Source organism: Aspergillus tanneri (genome assembly GCF_003426965.1).
Source record: "Aspergillus tanneri strain NIH1004 chromosome Unknown AapTan_6_pilon_pilon_pilon, whole genome shotgun sequence".
Lineage (NCBI taxonomy): Eukaryota > Fungi > Ascomycota > Eurotiomycetes > Eurotiales > Aspergillaceae > Aspergillus > Aspergillus tanneri.
Window position 1 is genome coordinate 2740539 of NW_022984633.1, and position 17013 is coordinate 2757551.

Below are 17013 nucleotides of genomic sequence, written 5' to 3' on the forward strand. Positions count from 1 at the left end.
TTAAAAACTAAAGGTAACTAAGTGCTAGGTACTCCGCACTACAGGGAACTAACTAGTTACTAAGTACTAGGTACTAGGTACTAGTTAGTTACCCACCAATTGAAACGCCCGACTGCCCTCAACTAATCCATCTGACAACTTACTCACCGCCACCCACCCTGGCGAATACTGCATGACTTCATCCAGTGCGGGAATCACCCCGGCCGTGTTGTGGTCACTCCAGAGACATGCCACCCGGCCGCTCAGCCCCAGCCCCAGCCTCCCATCCGTCTCCGCATTGGGCTCCGCCCATTCAATGTCCACCGTCCAGGTACGCTGCCATGTGCGACTCCAGAGACGAATCTCGCGGATACCCGTGGGCGAGGTGTGAGGGAATCGTGGATCAACGGCGCCGTCGGCGACGTGAAAGGTAGAAATGGGGGAGTCGAAGGTGAGTTTGCAGGCGCGGGTGTTGAGTCCGGAGACTTCGAAGCGGGCCCGCGGCTGATTGGTGGATCGGGTGATGTTGAAGGTGACCCAGTCGGCTATATTGTTTAGTCTCGGATTTGGGGCGTCATCCTTGGTGACTACTGGAGGGATTCCGACCCATGAGCACTGTGATCGACGCCCCAGCCAGGCGCAGCTGATATTCTGGCCAGTCGCACTGGGCAGTCCCCGAGCCACTTCGTCGACGAACGGTGGCATGCCCGTCAGAGACGCCCGGTTGATGCCCGTGTCCAGATCGATTTCCTGTAGGAAGAAGAGTTTTACCCGATTGGTCTCCGAGAACGGGAACGCGACGAGGTTGTAGATCAGCGTCCCCACAAACACTGCCAGCAAAAATGTCGGTATGTGATACGTATACCGGTGGATGAATGGCAAGAGTGGCATGAGCAAGAGCGTCGTAAGCACCGCCAACGCGAGATACACTAACAGACGAGGACTTCCATCCTGGCCCGTTTGATGCAGCCCACTCGTGAGCAGCAAGGCCAGAGGGCCAACCAGGATGAGCACCACTGGCGCAATCAGGAGGAATTGCAGGACCCAGGTCCATTTGGGCATGCGCCAACTCCAGGCCTGTTCGCTGCCGTAGACGTGAGGGTTGTTCTCCGCCTCGTCTTCCCCATGCATGAGATCTCCGTGGTCGCCGTTCACTCGTACATAGTTCGCAAACGTCGTCCGCTGTCCGCTGCCCAGCAGGGACGTCGATTCCGTCGGTTCTTCCTCGACATCCGCGTCGTCCCCGTCCATAGGCTCGGCGGAAGACGTGCCCAGCCGACTACCATGGCTGCTGGCGTGCCCGGAAGCGGGCAGTATCTGACCGGCATAGTCGGACTTCCGCGGCAGGGAAAACAGCTCCAGGTACGAGATCCAGGTGGCGACGAAGATGCCGGCAAAGAGAAAGAAGACAGGGTACCCTCCAGCTAGTCCCCGCTGGTTCTCGTACACCGTGGTGATCACCAGCAGCACCCATGCCACAACGAACAACCACGTCAGCGTGTAGACACGGTGGAAGGCTGACGGGCGCGCAAAATCGGCCACCCGGGAGACAAACCAGGCCAGGAACACCCAGGCAGAGATCATCATGCTCCACACGGCGTACCCGCTGCTGTGCACGATGAACGGGTTCACTTTCGTCACCAGGTACGCCAGCCCAATGGTCACGGCGATTGGGATCCCAAGGAGGAAAGGGAACCGGAAGAACCCCCGGACGCCCTGCAAGGCGACGGCCTCGAGACCGGCCTCCGGCTTCACGGACGAGCGGAACAGGTACATCTTGTCGGCCCTGGTGAGGGCGATGCTGGTGACGAGCAGCGCTAGAGGAGCCACGACGAGCAGCGTCACCGACAAAGCAAATAGCGTGTGCAGACGGAAGACGACGAAGGTGCTGCCGAAAAGGTCAAACCACACGGCCTCGGTACCCGATCCACTAGAAATGTGGGTAGGATCCTTGGACCGCGGACCGTCGAATTGGTCACTCGAGTCCGACACCAGTCCCGTCGTGGTAGCCACTGCCGCCGAGAGCATATGCCAGAGCGAGTCCTTGCTGGTGTGTCGCGAATCGTCCTGGTCCGTATGGTATCGGGACCGAGGCTCAATGAACGCCACGTCCAGACCCCGCAGGCCCATATCCCCCTCAAAAACCACGTAGTCTGTCTGGCTGCTGATCAGGTGCATGTCAAACCCATTGGCGGCCAGGACCGACCCGAACGGATGGGGTGATCGCATGTAAGAGCGAGTGACTTCGGTGTCGGAGCTGCGGAACAGGGCGGCGCGTCCCCCGGCACCGGCCCCCTCCAAGTTGAGGAATGTATGAGGGAGACGGGAGATGGGATGTTGACTGTACACGCGAGCTCCATTGAGGAAGTCCTCCTCGCCGTTGTTGAAGAGCACCACCAAGCCCTTTCGTGGAGCGTATCCCGGCGTCGTAAAGTACTTGATCAGTTGCAGACAGGTCACGACGCCTACTCCGTCGTCGGTGGCCCCGTATCCCGTGGAGACACTGTCGTAGTGGGCATTCACTAGCACACCTCCTTTGCCCGTTGGCATCCCATCCGGGTCCTCCCACCAGCGGTCTGGACCGTCTTCCAAGCCACGAATGTAGACAATGATATTGGTACCCTCGAAATATACACCCAGACTGGCAGCGGTCAAAGTATCCCCAGTAAATGTCAGGTTCGAGTGCGTATCGTCGAAGACGAACACGTCGGGCTTCTTCACGTCGACGGAGTCATATTCGCCCGGGGAAGGAGAGTCCACGATCTCGCCGATTCGTCGCAGCAACCAATCGTGAACTGCATCATTGCGGTGGGAGTTATATGGGTGGAATCCCGCAGTAAGCACTTGAAGATCGGCCCAGGCTTCTGTGAGATTCAACCCTTCGCGGGAATTCGAGCTCGGAGCGGACGGCACAACATGGTGAATGACAAGTGAAGGGATCAATAGGGCTAGGTACACGAATGTGGTGATGAGGGTGACCGGGCCCGGTGTGAACGCCAGCGGATTCGCCGGCGATCGCTGAGGAGGCGCCATGGAACGAGCACTCAATGTATACTCAGCAGTGTACTTCAAGAGTCTACAATGACGACGACGAAGTGATGCAAGAAAGCGGAAGGCGGAGGGAAAGGCGGGGGAGCAGGTGACCTCAACTTCTACAGCAGTCCGGAAATGATGTAATCACGTTTTACTGTTAAATAGGTATAACTAACTAGTTTTAACTAGCGTTAGTGAGCTAACTGTACTCCATAGTTTAGTCAACAATAAACACAGAGACCGCACCAGCCTCAACGCCTTCGATGCATGTACCACTAGGAAATAGCCGGAATGCCCATGCTTATATAAATCCAATCCGTCCATCCCATCTCTACACGCTACCGCCCCGCTCGGCGAGCATCCTCATTCCAAATAGCTCCTACCAATCACCGCCGAACAGTTCGACCTCGCCAGGCGTGGCTCGCTCGCCAGAACAAGGTCCTGGGATAGTACAACGCTATGACCAATAGGGAAAGAAAGATGTAGAGGATAAATAAAACAACACGGAAACAAAAGTAAGAATAATGATAATGTCGGAGAATAGGGTTGAAAATGATCGTAAATAGACACGCTCAAGTAGAAGGCAGCGGAGGGGAGAGCGGAATGGGGGTATCAACCATGCGGATGTCCAATGTCAATGTAGTCGTCGTCGTTAATCGCAGCCGCATGCATCAGGCCAGTCACCTGGCCCTCATCTTCGTCTAGTTCGTCGTCGTCGTCGTACATGGTAACCTCGGTCAGATCCCGCTGAGGAGTTACGTTTTGATTCAGATAATCCCGTAGTCGGCACACCCCCTCGCCGCTGAAGACACAGAAAACGTCGCGTTGCTGGTGCGTGAACTCCGGAGGCGCCTCGCGACAGAATACTGTGAGCTCCGGCAGCAGAAACGCCTGCACTCCGGTGAGACTGAGATGGGTAAGTCGAGGGCAATTGTTGAGCAAAGTATGGATTCCCTGTGAGAGTCCCGGTCAGTATGATCTCTCCCCAAACACCTCTGAGTGTCCGCAGGGCAACTTACATCCATAGTCAGTTTGATGCAGTAGCTGAGATGGACCCGCTCCAAGCAACTGACTCCCGTAGAAACCTTCGGCCGTGCCAAGGCAAGGATGCTCTCGTTCGTGACCAATTGGCACTTGACCAATCCGATGCGTCGCAGCTTCGGTAACGTCGCCAGCTGTTGAACGCTCACATCCGTCAGTCGGTTGCAGCATGCCAGATCGATATACCGAATCCGGTTGCACGACTTGACCAGCTGGATCACTGCCGCATCGGTGATGTTGGAGCAGTGGCCCAGGTGAACGTAATGCAGGTTCTTCCCTAGTTTGCAGATGGCCCAAACCGCGCGATCGGTGATGAACCTGCACTTGGCCAGCACCAGGTTTCGCAGGCGGGGCGCCGCCTGAATGATCCGCTCCACCGCGTCATCTCGGATGCTTTCACACGCTGTCAAATCAAGGATGCGGAGACTGTCCATCGAAGCATGTTTCGGTAACTCTAGGAAAGCCGAGTCATCGATCTCGGTGCAGTGGGCGAGCCGTAGCTCACGGAGGCTGGGTAGCGTAGCCATGAGAGAGGTTATGGAGGGACTGGTGACAAGCTTGCAATCGTGCAGGTCGATCTCAAGGATGGCGGGGCAATTCTGGGCAAATGCCAAAATGGCGCGCCCTGTTACTTGGGGAACGCCATTCAGTTTCAGCTGTGACTCACATTAGAGACTGATCCACCCCGAAGCAACGAGAAACCACTCACCCTTTTGATCTGTCGACAACGCTCCGACACCGCCGTCAACGAATCGTCCGTCACTTTCACGCATCCCGTGATGTTCAACCCTTGGAGACGGGGACAATTTTGAGCCACTGCGTACAAGGTGTGGTCTGTAAGAGAGCGCAACTCTGAGACATCCAATGCCTGTAGATATCGATTCCCTTCCACCACATCAGACACTCCCTTGTCCGTCAACTGAGAGCAGTTGGTCAATGTGAGACGTTCGATCCGCTTGCATTGTGCAAATGGAACCACGGTGCCGTCGCTGACGGCCTCCGTGAGAGCTGATAGGTTCAATCGTCGAATGAGCTCCGAGTATGGGAAGAACCTGTTCGGAGCTCCCACCGACCTCGTGATGCTTTTGAGATTGTCCCAGTTACTGCAGGATGGCCGGTGCCACAGTATCCCTACGCAATTGGCGGCCCACCCTCGGCACACCAACATGCAGCTCAGCATATCTGCAGGGGAGCTGAACTTCGAGAATATGGAAATCAGAAGTTCGGGTGGAAGGCGGCCGATCGGCGGGAGCATCACATCCTGCTCCATGTGCCCATTCGTGTCCCGAACGGTCCCCAGCCCAACGGATGATTGCGAGTCATTTGCCTGCGAGGTGAAGAAGTCGGTATCATCATCGATGGTGCGGTCTGGGGATGACGAGTTGGAGGACTCCGAGGGAGCTTCGCTCGAGAACCGAGCTGGTTTCCGTGAGTGGTGCATGAGGCCTGCTGCGAAGGTGACGATTCTCGAGGATTCCAAATACGTTGAGGTGTCTATCCAGATCTCACCAACTGAGAGAGACGTGCCGGCATAGACGACGCTACCCTCGTAAAACCATAGAGAAGACCCAAGGGGGGAGGCACTGGGAAGAACTCTAATTCGAGATCGCTCCCGCAAGTCAAGGCCCAAATCGTTTTGTCTGTAGGGAGGTGATGGATTGGAGGGCTATCTGATGTCCTTGAGGTGACTAAAATTAGAATGTTTGTTCAAGAATGGCGAGTCCAAGAATCGAGGGCGCTTAGAAAGGGGAGCGCGCGTCGAGTGCTGAAGATGGAAGGCAAGGGAGGGCAGCGAACGGGGATAGTGGGGGGGAAACCGAGTGGATGCTAGGGAGGAGGGACTTAATTCTCCAGAAAAGGGAAAAAACTACTACCTCACTAGGAATCCGGCCAACGGAGATGCAGAAGAAGCACTATGCAAATCAATAAGCCGGTGTGGGTGAAGGAAGGCGATCGGGCGGCTGTGAGGAGTGCAGGGAAAGGAAGGCGGCGGCTGTAAAAAGCGGGTGGGAGAGGGGGCAAACGTACTAGAGATCGAGGGTGATCTGAACCAGGAGAAGATGAGTCACTTGGGAAGAAAGGAGATGAGGGGATGAAAGTAATATCAAAGGATAGAGGTTCCTGATTTAAAAGAGCGTGAGCGACAAAGAGTGTGAGAGAGACAGAGGAAGGGGAAGTGGTTGGTATCTGGTCCCGTGCCTGCGATAGGCTGCTGACTGTGCACGATCTAAGTTTAGCACAAATAGAAGGGAATAAATGAGGCAGATTCCGACGAGTCTAGAATATCTTCTATATTTCTTTCTTGTCTTGATCCTATTCTCCAGTCCACAGTGCATGGACACCCATTTCTAATCCCGTGTCTTCTTTCCCAAATGGGATGGCATTGCTGATGCCAACTGGCGAGCCTTCTTGGGCTGATACAATTCATACATACATTCAACGTAGGACAGGCCAACTCGCATCCTAGGTCCTAGGTCCTAGGTCTGACTCCCTCCCTTGGCCCAATCGCGAAGAACATTCTTCCTTACCTTCCCTGTGCTGGTCTTGGGGAGTTCCGCCACCACCTCCACCTCCCGAGGGATCATAAACTTGCTGATCCCACTGACATTCCGCGCCCAATCGATCACCGCTTGGCCCTCCAGCTGTTGTCCAGGTTTCACGGTCACGTATGCTTTGGGCCTCTCCCCCCAGTGGGTGTCTGGCACCGAGACCACACCCGCCTCGAGGATGTCAGGATGCGTGACCAGCATGGACTCGAGCGCTACCGACGAGATATTTTCACCGCCTAACCCCAGGACGAATGAGCGACAGATTACACTATGGCGACCTAACTGGTCGTTGCGGGGGAGAAGAAGAAGAAGAAAGCTTACCGCTAATAATGATATCCTTGGCCCTGTCAAGGATCTGGATGGCTCCGTCAGGATGCCAGACTGCCAAATCCCCGGAATGGAGGACCCCACCAGCAAAGAGCTTCCGCGTAGCCTCCGGATCTTTATAATACCCTCGTGCACAGATGTTACCCACGAATACAATCTCGCCAATCTCGGTCCCGTTTCGGCTGACATCAACGACCGTCCCTTCCGGGACATCGGTCTGGATCACTCGCACGGGCAGACTCGTCACGAAGCCATGACCTTGCCTCGCCATTCGCTTGTACTTTTCCTTGGGCGGTAGGTTGTCCCATGAAGGCATGTGGTAGCCCTTAGTAATAGGACCGTAGGTTTCTGTCATTCCGTACACATGTACAGGATGTAGGTTCAGGTTGGTCATTTGCTCGAAAAGGTGAGGTGTGGGTGGGCTTGCCGCCACCGTGACCTGGACAGGTGCTGGAAGACACTCGGCATCGCTGGAGTTGCAGAGGAGCGTGTTCACTGTCGGTGCCGCATTGAAATGGGTGATATGCTCCTGCTTCAGCAACTTCCAGATTTGAGGGTAGTCAATCTTCCGCAGGCAGAAATGGGTCCCACGCACCGCTGTAACGGCCCATGGGAATGTCCAGCCTGGAAAGAGTTAACCAACGAGCCTTTCAGATTATGTTTAAAGGCTCAAAAAATAAAATGAAATTAAATGAAATGAAACAAAAAAGTAAAAGTAAAAATAAAAACCGACGACTAACCCATCGCATGAAACATAGGCAAGGTCCACAAGTAACCACAGCGCCCTTGGTGGAAGTTAAGCCCCGACTCGATCACATTAGCCATAGCGGCGAGATAGCAACCCCGATGGGTGTATTCGACCCCTTTCGGACGTGCCGTGGTGCCACTAGTGTAAGCAAGGGCAATGATATCATCTTCGGTGGCAGCCTGACTCTCGAGACTCCCCCAGCCTTTGGCACCCGTGTCGGAGTCATATTTCAAGCCCTCCAAAACCGCCTCGTCGAAGGGGCCCGACAGCTGGCCCTCTGTGGCGTCCGTATCTGTGTCAACAATGATCGGCACACTGGGGTTTACACTCCTGTAGGGTTCAAGAAGTGGTAGGTATTCCTGATCTACAATAATAGCATCGACCTCGGCGTGGGTGAATATATACTGAATATCATCGTACTTGAGACGGTAGTTGACAGCTAAAACATCCCATCGATGCCCTTAGGTTAGCCATTGAATTGCATCCAGCAAAGAGAAAGAAAGAAAAACAGAAAAGGGAGCTGGGTAGATAGACTACTGAGAAGCCATACCAACATTAACTGCGCCCGCAGCAGCAATCCCAAAAATCGACTCCAGAAAAGCAGGAGTATTCGGACACAGAATCCCGACTCTCTTCAATCCATGTTTCTTCAGATAGTACGCCAGACCTCGTGCCCGGTCTGCTGCTTCCAGATACGTCCTCCGGAGAAGTTGGCCATTCGCTGTGACGTGGACTATAGCCTCGGCCTTCGATTACTCGACCAAAAATCATTAGTATATCTCCGACTACAAGCAGATCGTTCACAAGCAGACGAGCACTCACCTCTGGTTCGATGGCAGCCGCACGTGGCAAGAAAGCCGTTGGCGAAAGTGTATGGTAGTTGACAGGATGCTCGCTGCCGGCCTGTAGTGTAGCAGTAGTAGAGCCCTTGATTCCCGTGGGGACCAAATGGCCTAACAGGCTTGACAAGCGCGAATTCGCAGCTGACATGATTATTTCCTCAACGGGAAATCAGTACAGGAGGAAACAGGATGACTGTGAACACACCTGCCGCGACTTAGCGGTAACTTGGTGTCACGACTGAAGAGAGGGCGCGCGGTATTGAAGACGAATCCATGCGGGGAAATAACCCTTTCTTTCGGCCCGCGGAGAAGCGGTGGCTGGGATCCGTTCCGCCCACTATAATCATTAATCATTAATGCCATCCATTATCCCTCACTTGGATGAGGGATCATCATAAGGACGGGTACTGCTACGAGACAGACTACTGTACACATAGACTCGAGCCAGATGAGAGACGGAGAAGTGAAGGAACTCATCACCTCACAGGCCGCGTCGCCGAGATCACTGCATCATTGCATCACAGCTATCGCATGCAGAGTTGGTCTCGCACGGCGGCTAAAAATGACCTGAAGAGAACATCCTTTATTGTTGTTGAATTATCTTATTACTTTGCTTTTCTTTACAAGCACGGGTGTTGTCGCACGGGGCACAGCGATGGGCTCGCAAGATCCTGGGTGGCAACTGCATATCGGATACATGGAATGGCAACTAGGGAATATCATCACGAAAAAGGGACCCAAAGTTTAAACAGTCAAGTCGTAAGAGTCATTCTTAACTCAGAAAAAAATTCTTTGGATTAAAACCGCCACGGCGCGAAATAACGGTCAGCTATTTTGAACAACCTTTTCATCCCAAGCGACTCCGTATTTTATATTTTTTTTATTTTTTGCAAATAAGAAATCGGCTCCCTCCAACCACCATGTTCGTCACAACGTGATAATTGTGGATATTCATGACAAGGTAGGGATAGTGAGAAAAAAAGGTCGATCGGCTCGCCGTCCCAACTTCGCTGAAAGGAAAACCGCTCGCGATCCCAACCCATCCCATCATAGACACAAGCAACCAGCCGCGCAACCAGGTATCTAGAATCCGTACTGAGCAAGCTGGCTCTTGGTCTTCTCGCTAACGACCGCCGACTTCTGGGCGTGCACCAGTTGACGGCGAGCGGCCTTCTTGCGCTCGTAGTATGCACTGCTCTTAACCTTTCTGCGCTCCTCGAGTCTGTAGTGGTAGCATCTCCGTTAGTCATCACCATCTCGGGGGGCCAATCTGGACCTCCCAACTGCTGCACGGGGTATGTGGCAACGCACCTTGCGACGACGTCCTGGTACTTCCAGCCAACCTCGTGGCTCAGTCTGCCCACGGTGCAGTACTTGCGGCCAGGGCGGAGTCGGAGGACACGCAGAGCCTGGGGAACGACGACGCGCTTCTTCTTGTCATAGGGAGGGGGAACACCCTCGAAGACCTTCAGCCTCTCCATGGCAGCGGTGCCACGGGCGGTCTTGTGGGGGATCATTCCACGGACGGCCTTGTAGAAGATACGAGAGGGAGCACGGAAGTGGAAGGGACCTGAGCACATTCAACGTTCAGTACGAGTCCAACCAAACTCTCTCAGGGAAAACAGGGTGACTCACCACCGCGAGTAGGGTTGTAACGAGTCATCTTGCGAAGGTAGGCGTGGTACTTGACTATATCCCAGAAACCTAAGTTAGCCATCTGTAACTCCAAAAAGGTGCGATGTCCTCCAGTTTTGCGCGTGGAAATTCCCTGTTCGTCCTTCTCTCCATCACATTGCGCTAACAAAGAAACATCCCAGATAACATATAACTGAGCAAAACTCGGGTCGGATCACGTACGCTTCGCGCGGAAGAACTCGCCGGAGATGTTGAGGGCTTCACATCTCACAACGACGATCTTTTGGCCGTTGAGCAGCTGCTTAGCAACAGTGCTGGCCAGGCGACCAAGGAGGTGTCCCTTGCCGTCAATGACGACCTATAAAAAGCAGACCAACACAAGTCAGCCAAGATCGTTCAAACCAGACGCATCTTTAAACCATTTCGACAAGGCACAACAAGGATATCAAGATATCACGATAGGCGTCGGGATGCTTGAGAAGGGTTGTACGCACGACTGGATCGATGGAGGACATCCTGCTCTGTCGTCTCTAAAGGAAAATATCCAGCGAAAGGAAGAGCACTGCTCTAGGATACTCCCTTGGGATGTATGTTGTCGGCTGTTGTTGTCGTTGTGGGCAGGTTCAACGCTCACAACGAAGTCGAATGGGTTCGGCCTGTCGTAAGTCGCTAAGCGAGGCTCACTTTGTGGAAGACCGAGGGCCACAGCCCTAACTACCAGCCAATCCGGTCCCACCGATCACGTGTCAGGATCCATTGCCACCTAAGGAAAAATGATTTGAGTATTCTTGATTGATATTTGCTCCACTGAGCCTGTTCGTAGGCGGTCTCTGGCGTTGGTGATGTCAAACTGGGTATCCCCGCAATACAAACCTCCACAGGTAACAGTTATTCTGTCTGTATACTACGGAGTGGACACGATTCTCAATCTCGGTTACAACGAGTGATACTAATTGATTCCTTTTTCTCTCGCTTTTGGTTTTTAATCAATTTACTTTTTGTATTTTAATTTTTTCATTTTTTCCCATGAGAGAATAATCAAATTCTTGAATAATTCCTTCAGATGAATATAGATATCTATATTGCATGAGCTGCTGTATTTCATTATTACATAGATTACTAGAAATTAGTTATTGGACATCCTCGAAGTTCTATAAACTTCGGTGCCAAATATACAAAACATTTGCCGGGTAGGGGAAAAAATGTCGGTCCCATCATAGTTGATGGGTTATACAGCATAACATCGTATCCTTAATGCAAGGGCAGCTTGGCATCCCGAGCTCCGCGTTCGATGACTTCTTCCAACGACCAGCGAGGAGGCTCTATGGTTTTCCTACCCCCATTATCGGACTCAGCTGCCAAGGGCTCTTTCAACCCACCTGCGATACCGGTCGAGTATTTCAGACGCAAGACATTTCCGATCTCATCACACACTCCTAGCAGACGGTCCAGATCGTCCTTGGTGTGTGCTGCGGAGACACAGAATCGTACACGCGAGAGCTCTAGGGGGGTAGCAGGGTAGGTCACCACGACAACCGAGATCTTACGTCGCAGCATTTCGTGCGAGAACGCCGGCATCTTGGCGGGATTGTACAGCATCAAGGGAACAATAGGGGAATCGTCATGGCCATAGACGATGAACCCAAGCCTTTTGAGCCCAAGTCGGAGATACCGCGAATTGAAGGCCAAACGTTGAATCCGCTCGCGGCCTTGACCCGGGTGCATAGGATCCTCATCGGCAATGAGACGGAACGCTGAATGGATTTGGGCCAGGACCGAGGGTGCTGGGGCTTCACCCAGCAACTGGCCGGCATTGGTGGCACGCAGTTTGTCAATAACAGCCTTGTCCGCCGCGACATAACCACCGTTGGCTCCAAAGGACTTGGTGAAGGTGCCCATGAGAATATCAACTTCAGAAGGGTTAATCTTGAAGTAATCACAGACACCACGTCCACGCGGCCCGACCGCCCCAATGGAGTGAGCCTCGTCAATAAAAAGGTGGAATTTGTATCTCTTCTTAAGTTGAAGAATCCTAGGAAGATTACACATGGTACCTTCCATGGAAAATAGGCCTTCCACGGTGACGAGAATCTTCTTCCACGGCCGGTGTGTTCGAGGTTGCCCCTGCGAGATTGCTTCCCTCAGTCTTTTCTCAAGGTCGACCATGCTATTGTGTGCAAAAACCTGGATGGAGGCACCCGAGAGACGTGCACCGAATCGGATAGACGCGTGATTAAGCTCGTCCGACAGGATCAAGCAACCCTTCTCAACAAGAGCGGGAAATATCGTGGCATTTGTGACAAATCCCATGGAGAAGATGATCGAGGCTTCCTTTCCCACAAACCGCGCAACCTGGTTTTCCACCTCAACATGGAGCCGTGAGGTGCCAGCTTCACCGCAGCTCCCCGACATGCTTATGCCATCTTGTCGAATAGCTTCTTCGGCACTATCGGAACAAGGTCCCTCTGACTGGGCAAAGCCCAGATAGTTGTAAGAGCTTAGATTCAATGTATCCGTGGTCGTCCCAGTGAATTGGAAACTGAGGTTGTTGTCGTCCGACTTCCGATCCAGCAAGGTAACGTATCGTCCGGGGACACCCGTCGTAGGGCGATCAAAACAGTCACTGATCCTCTGCTTCAGACGGCGGGTATAGAAACTCTCGAAATCACTATACAGCGACGCATATCCGTTGCGTGGCCGCAAGTGTCGATAGGTGTGTGACCGGAACCACTTTGCAAAGTAATCGTGAAAGTGACCAAGGAAGATCAGAACAAGGAAGCTGATGTACGTCGTCAAGACGAAGAAGTAGGGAGGCTCGTCGATAACCGGATCGGGGATCTCTCCACCGGGATGCTCGCTGCTGTATAGATGGGATGGATCGCCCAAAGGCCCGAATTCCGCATGCTGCTTCGCCAGCTTCTGAACCTCAGCAGGGTCCGGAATTCTCTGGGTTGAAAGAGGTGCTGGAATTCTCGTTGCGTCGAGAGAGCCACCAGACGCCGCGCGAAGAGATGCAGCAGCCGTCGTCCGCGCCCTGAGAGCTGGAGACCCCTGGGAATTGTCGGACAAGGCAGCTAAATTATTGCGCGTGGGTATCTCTTGACCGGAGCTGGATCGATCTCTAAGTTTCCACCGCGGCATTCTGTAGTGGCTCAGAGGATGACCTCAATAATAGCGAGAATATCGATGGTCAGGGATGTCAGTCAATCAGTCAGTCGGTTGAGAGTGACATCTGGGCTGATTGAGTGGGACAGAGTCAGTCGACTCGGCCTGGATCCTTCCTCCTTTTACTCTGACATGGATGGAACCTGAATCCTTCCCCGGGCAGATCCGGCCATGATTCTTGGCACTTCCAGCTGTCGATTATTAGATAAGCTCCGCAGTACTTCATCAGTCCCACAGGACGAATAGAGTGCTACATACACAGTGACTTGTGATTCTTCGAACGCAATCCTGGCGATGGGTTGATTTTATGGTACAGGTAGACTCTCTCCAAATTGGAATAGTCGGGGCCTAACGACATATTGTAACGCCCGTGCCAAAGATCTCTAAGAACTATCGTGAATTCATGCCAAAACCTGGGCAAACTATGCTTCAGAAAACACGCCTTGTCTGTGTTTCCGATACACATGCCTACACACCCTCTGAGGCAGGGTTCAGGCTTCCTGCTGGCGACGTCCTGATTCATGCAGGCGACCTGACCAACCAGGGGAGCAAGTCAGAGCTTCGCAAAACGATGGGCTGGATTGCCGCGGCCGACTTTGAGGTTAAAATAGTGATAAGTGGTTAGTTATATCCTACTAAGTAATTGATAGCAGTCAAACAAGACCGACTACCCAAGAAGACCGATCCGATATATTACTAAGGTCGAAGCGGATGTAGGAAACCATGACATATCACTCGACGCAGCCTTCTACGCCGAACACGGATGGAAATTCCATAACCAGCATCTAGAAGATCCCCAGGAATGCATTGAAATTGTGACTAGAGCCTCGCCCTCTATAGTGTTTCTCAGGCACCAGTCAGCACTAGTCCGCTTGGCCCAGCCTAACGGTCCAAACACCATCTTCAAAGTCTTCGGCTCCCCATATTGTCACTCCCCTGGCACATGGGCCTTTGGATACGAACCTGCCCATGCGGCTGCCCTCTGGGATAATATCCCATTGGACACGGATATCGTCGTAACCCACACGCCGCCTCATTCTCATTGTGACAGCGGAGCGGCGGGCGCGCGAGGGTGCAAGGCGCTGCGTCGGGCGTTAAGCAAGGTCCGACCGTTGTTAGTAGTGTGTGGTCATGTTCATGAATCGCGAGGATATGAGCGAGTACGATGGGCTCAGAATCGGCCAATACCACTACCCTCATCAAATGCGACCCATGACAGGGACGCCGACCAAGTAGTCAAAGGGGCGCTACCTCCCCCGGGAAGTAAAAAGCAAAGCCTTGTAGACTTGACGGGCAAGAAGGCGCCTCGCCTCGACAATGATCGCTATGCGAAGACTGAGCCTCCAAAGTCGCCGTCCCAAAACATCGTGTTGCTCTCACCTCCCATTGACCAGCCACAGTCATCCCAACAGCCTCTCAGCCGAGAGACCGACCGGCTTTCATTTCCACCTGCCGACACTCAGGAAAACCAAACCCAAAGGCGGGAAACATGCGTCGTCAACGCGACGATCCTCGCATCCAGCTGGCCTCACAAGGGAGGGAAACGATTCCATGCCCCTATCATCGTCGATCTTGAGTTGCCAGTTTGGACAGGGAGCACTCACTGACAGGTTCTGAAGAAACCTTAGGCCGCTTCGCGAAAGGCACTTAGATATGAGCTCATTTTCCGATCGCGCAGTGATTGGACTGGATTGGGTTGGATCCAATCATAGGAATCTTGCTCGATCTGCAGCAGGTAGGTAGCATGAGCTTTGACCTGGAGTTGGCATATGGTTCGTCTGTCAGTCGATGCACGGCTGCCTTGATGAGGGGAGTACAGAGTACTCTCGATCCATCCGTCTCCGTCAGTTTACCCTTTATGTCACTTGTCTAGGGAGACATTGATGGTTGATTGGAAGGGATAACACGGTAGCTATCTAAGTGAGGCATTATATCATGAGAAAGTCCGATAGTTAACTAGTTAACTACATATCATATGCAAGAGCTGTAGCAAGATGTAGTCAACTCATAGGACGAGATGAGTAGCTAATAATTCGGCACTGTTTCAGAACGTCATAGTGTACAACATTGAAGGGCACAAGTGTATTCTGTGGTAGGAAATCAAGTACTATATGTCATTCCAACCTTTAGCTCTGAAACACTAACATCGTAGTCCTACATATCACCACATCTTCTAATCATGATGGCAAAAATCGGCATGGACGGACTTGACCCTATCTGTTAGATTACCTGGGTATTCTCCCCTCACACCCTACCTACCTACCTACCTACCCAGGTACTACGACCAACGCTGCAGCCGCCGGACCACGGCCAAGACATGGAGACGTTGGCGGGCGGTTAAATCTAGTCCTCAAGAGGAACCTAACCCCGATACATGGTTAGAAGCTGGAGGGTTTGTTTGCAATGGAAGATACCTACACCAACTACTGATGTGCAGCAAACCAGTACTTATGTAACTTATGGAGTACCTAGATTCAACACATGGATACCCAGACTAAATTGAAGATAAGGTCCATGATGCATAGGCTGTTCGTCCCGTTGCACAGGACACAGTTTCAGCTAGCGTAGAGCAAGCGCATCGAAGATCTCGTAAGTACCTAACATTCCCGTGACCATACTTCGGAGTGCTGAATAGAGGGGCAGGACTGGCGCGTTAACCTGGAATATTAGGTAAGCTATTGTCTGGATGGGGCAGTTCTCTCGATGTGGGGGCGTGGTGGAGTCTCATTGACTAATACTTTGTATGTATGTACTATGTAGTTAAGTCGTTCGAGACAAGATCGGCCAGTTGGATTGATAAGATCATAGAAGCAACAGTGCATAGGTAGTTCCTGCTCGGGGATATAGTGCAGCTGTATTCACTCGATCGGGTTGGTTTAATAGGCTATAGCTTACTCCATTCGTACTCCGTCTTTTACTCTGTACAGTAAACGAAGTCCACTCCACACGAGGTTCTATCCACCTGCAGAGTACTCCATACAGAATGAAAGATTCAGACAGCAAAGTCCATGGCAACTCTCCACACCCCACATCGAAGAAGCTGATGTGAGCCAGCAAGGTACGAGATCGCCCATTCCCCGGCAAACAAATCACGTCGCTGGTCACATCGGCACGGTCAGATGTCCAGTTCGTTGCCGCAACACCATCACGACATCGTTGAGGCTCGATACACGGAGTACCTAGTATCACCATGGGTTTCGGTTTGTGCTCATGGACTCGATCGAGCGGCCTCGACCAGCGTGCTGAATTCATCTGATACGATCATAATGCTATCTGATCGACATCCACTGAGAAAGAAGCTCTCGCAGCGCCGAAACTCCGTACGATGTACGGAGTAGGACCCCCCCTCTCTCTCTCTATTAATAAAGTTTCCGCATCACTATCAACCTCCCTTGTTGTTCGAGACAAGTCACAGAATGTGCCTCATCTTCTAGTTCACGGCGTCTGAGCCTATTATTGGAGACAAGACCCATGGCGAGTGAAGCACGATCCACGCAGTCTAATGCCGGGACAATCACTGCATGGCGCGGTGGTTGGTCTGTTTCGTGGAACGGGCCCATGTGCAGATGACTTTGACGAGGGTCCAATTACGCATTCAAGAAGGGTCAGTGAAAGTCACAGAGTACAATAGTTAGTTAGTCTAGCGAGTGGGACAGGCAAAGGCTGGTCCTACTAAGATATTATGTACTCTGAT

The 17013-nt window shown here is 52.6% G+C and overlaps 5 protein-coding genes across 5 annotated transcripts; 1 reads left to right on the forward strand and 4 right to left on the reverse strand.

The window, feature by feature from the left end:
- Positions 1 to 84: 84 nt before the first annotated feature.
- ATNIH1004_008930 (M28 family metallopeptidase) lies at positions 85 to 3012 on the reverse strand (the record flags this gene model as incomplete). The annotated part of the gene is made up of 1 exon (XM_033573532.1): positions 85 to 3012. The coding sequence occupies one exon, from the start codon at positions 3010 to 3012 to the stop codon at positions 85 to 87; it is 2928 nt and encodes a 975-aa protein (XP_033424084.1).
- Positions 3013 to 3624: 612 nt separating this feature from the next.
- Positions 3625 to 8667, reverse strand: ACSF3 (Acyl-CoA synthetase member 3, mitochondrial; the record flags this gene model as incomplete). Its single annotated transcript, XM_033573533.1, has 8 exons — positions 3625 to 3966; positions 4032 to 4709; positions 4763 to 5719; positions 6582 to 6838; positions 6924 to 7553; positions 7670 to 8137; positions 8228 to 8423; positions 8500 to 8667. 8 exons carry the CDS (start codon positions 8665 to 8667, stop codon positions 3625 to 3627), a joined length of 3696 nt encoding a protein of 1231 aa, XP_033424085.1.
- A 935-nt stretch (positions 8668 to 9602) lies between these two features.
- On the reverse strand, positions 9603 to 10669 carry RPL16B (60S ribosomal uL13 domain-containing protein; the record flags this gene model as incomplete). The annotated part of the gene is made up of 5 exons (XM_033573534.1): positions 9603 to 9741; positions 9831 to 10089; positions 10155 to 10316; positions 10377 to 10512; positions 10574 to 10669. The coding sequence occupies 5 exons, from the start codon at positions 10667 to 10669 to the stop codon at positions 9603 to 9605; spliced, it is 792 nt and encodes a 263-aa protein (XP_033424086.1).
- A 736-nt stretch (positions 10670 to 11405) lies between these two features.
- LCB2_2 (putative serine palmitoyltransferase 1) lies at positions 11406 to 13295 on the reverse strand (the record flags this gene model as incomplete). Its single annotated transcript, XM_033573535.1, has 1 exon — positions 11406 to 13295. One exon carries the CDS (start codon positions 13293 to 13295, stop codon positions 11406 to 11408), a length of 1890 nt encoding a protein of 629 aa, XP_033424087.1.
- A 448-nt stretch (positions 13296 to 13743) lies between these two features.
- Positions 13744 to 14926, forward strand: ATNIH1004_008934 (metallophosphatase domain-containing protein; the record flags this gene model as incomplete). Its single annotated transcript, XM_033573536.1, has 2 exons — positions 13744 to 13939; positions 14037 to 14926. 2 exons carry the CDS (start codon positions 13744 to 13746, stop codon positions 14924 to 14926), a joined length of 1086 nt encoding a protein of 361 aa, XP_033424088.1.
- Between the last annotated feature and the right edge of the window lie 2087 nt (positions 14927 to 17013).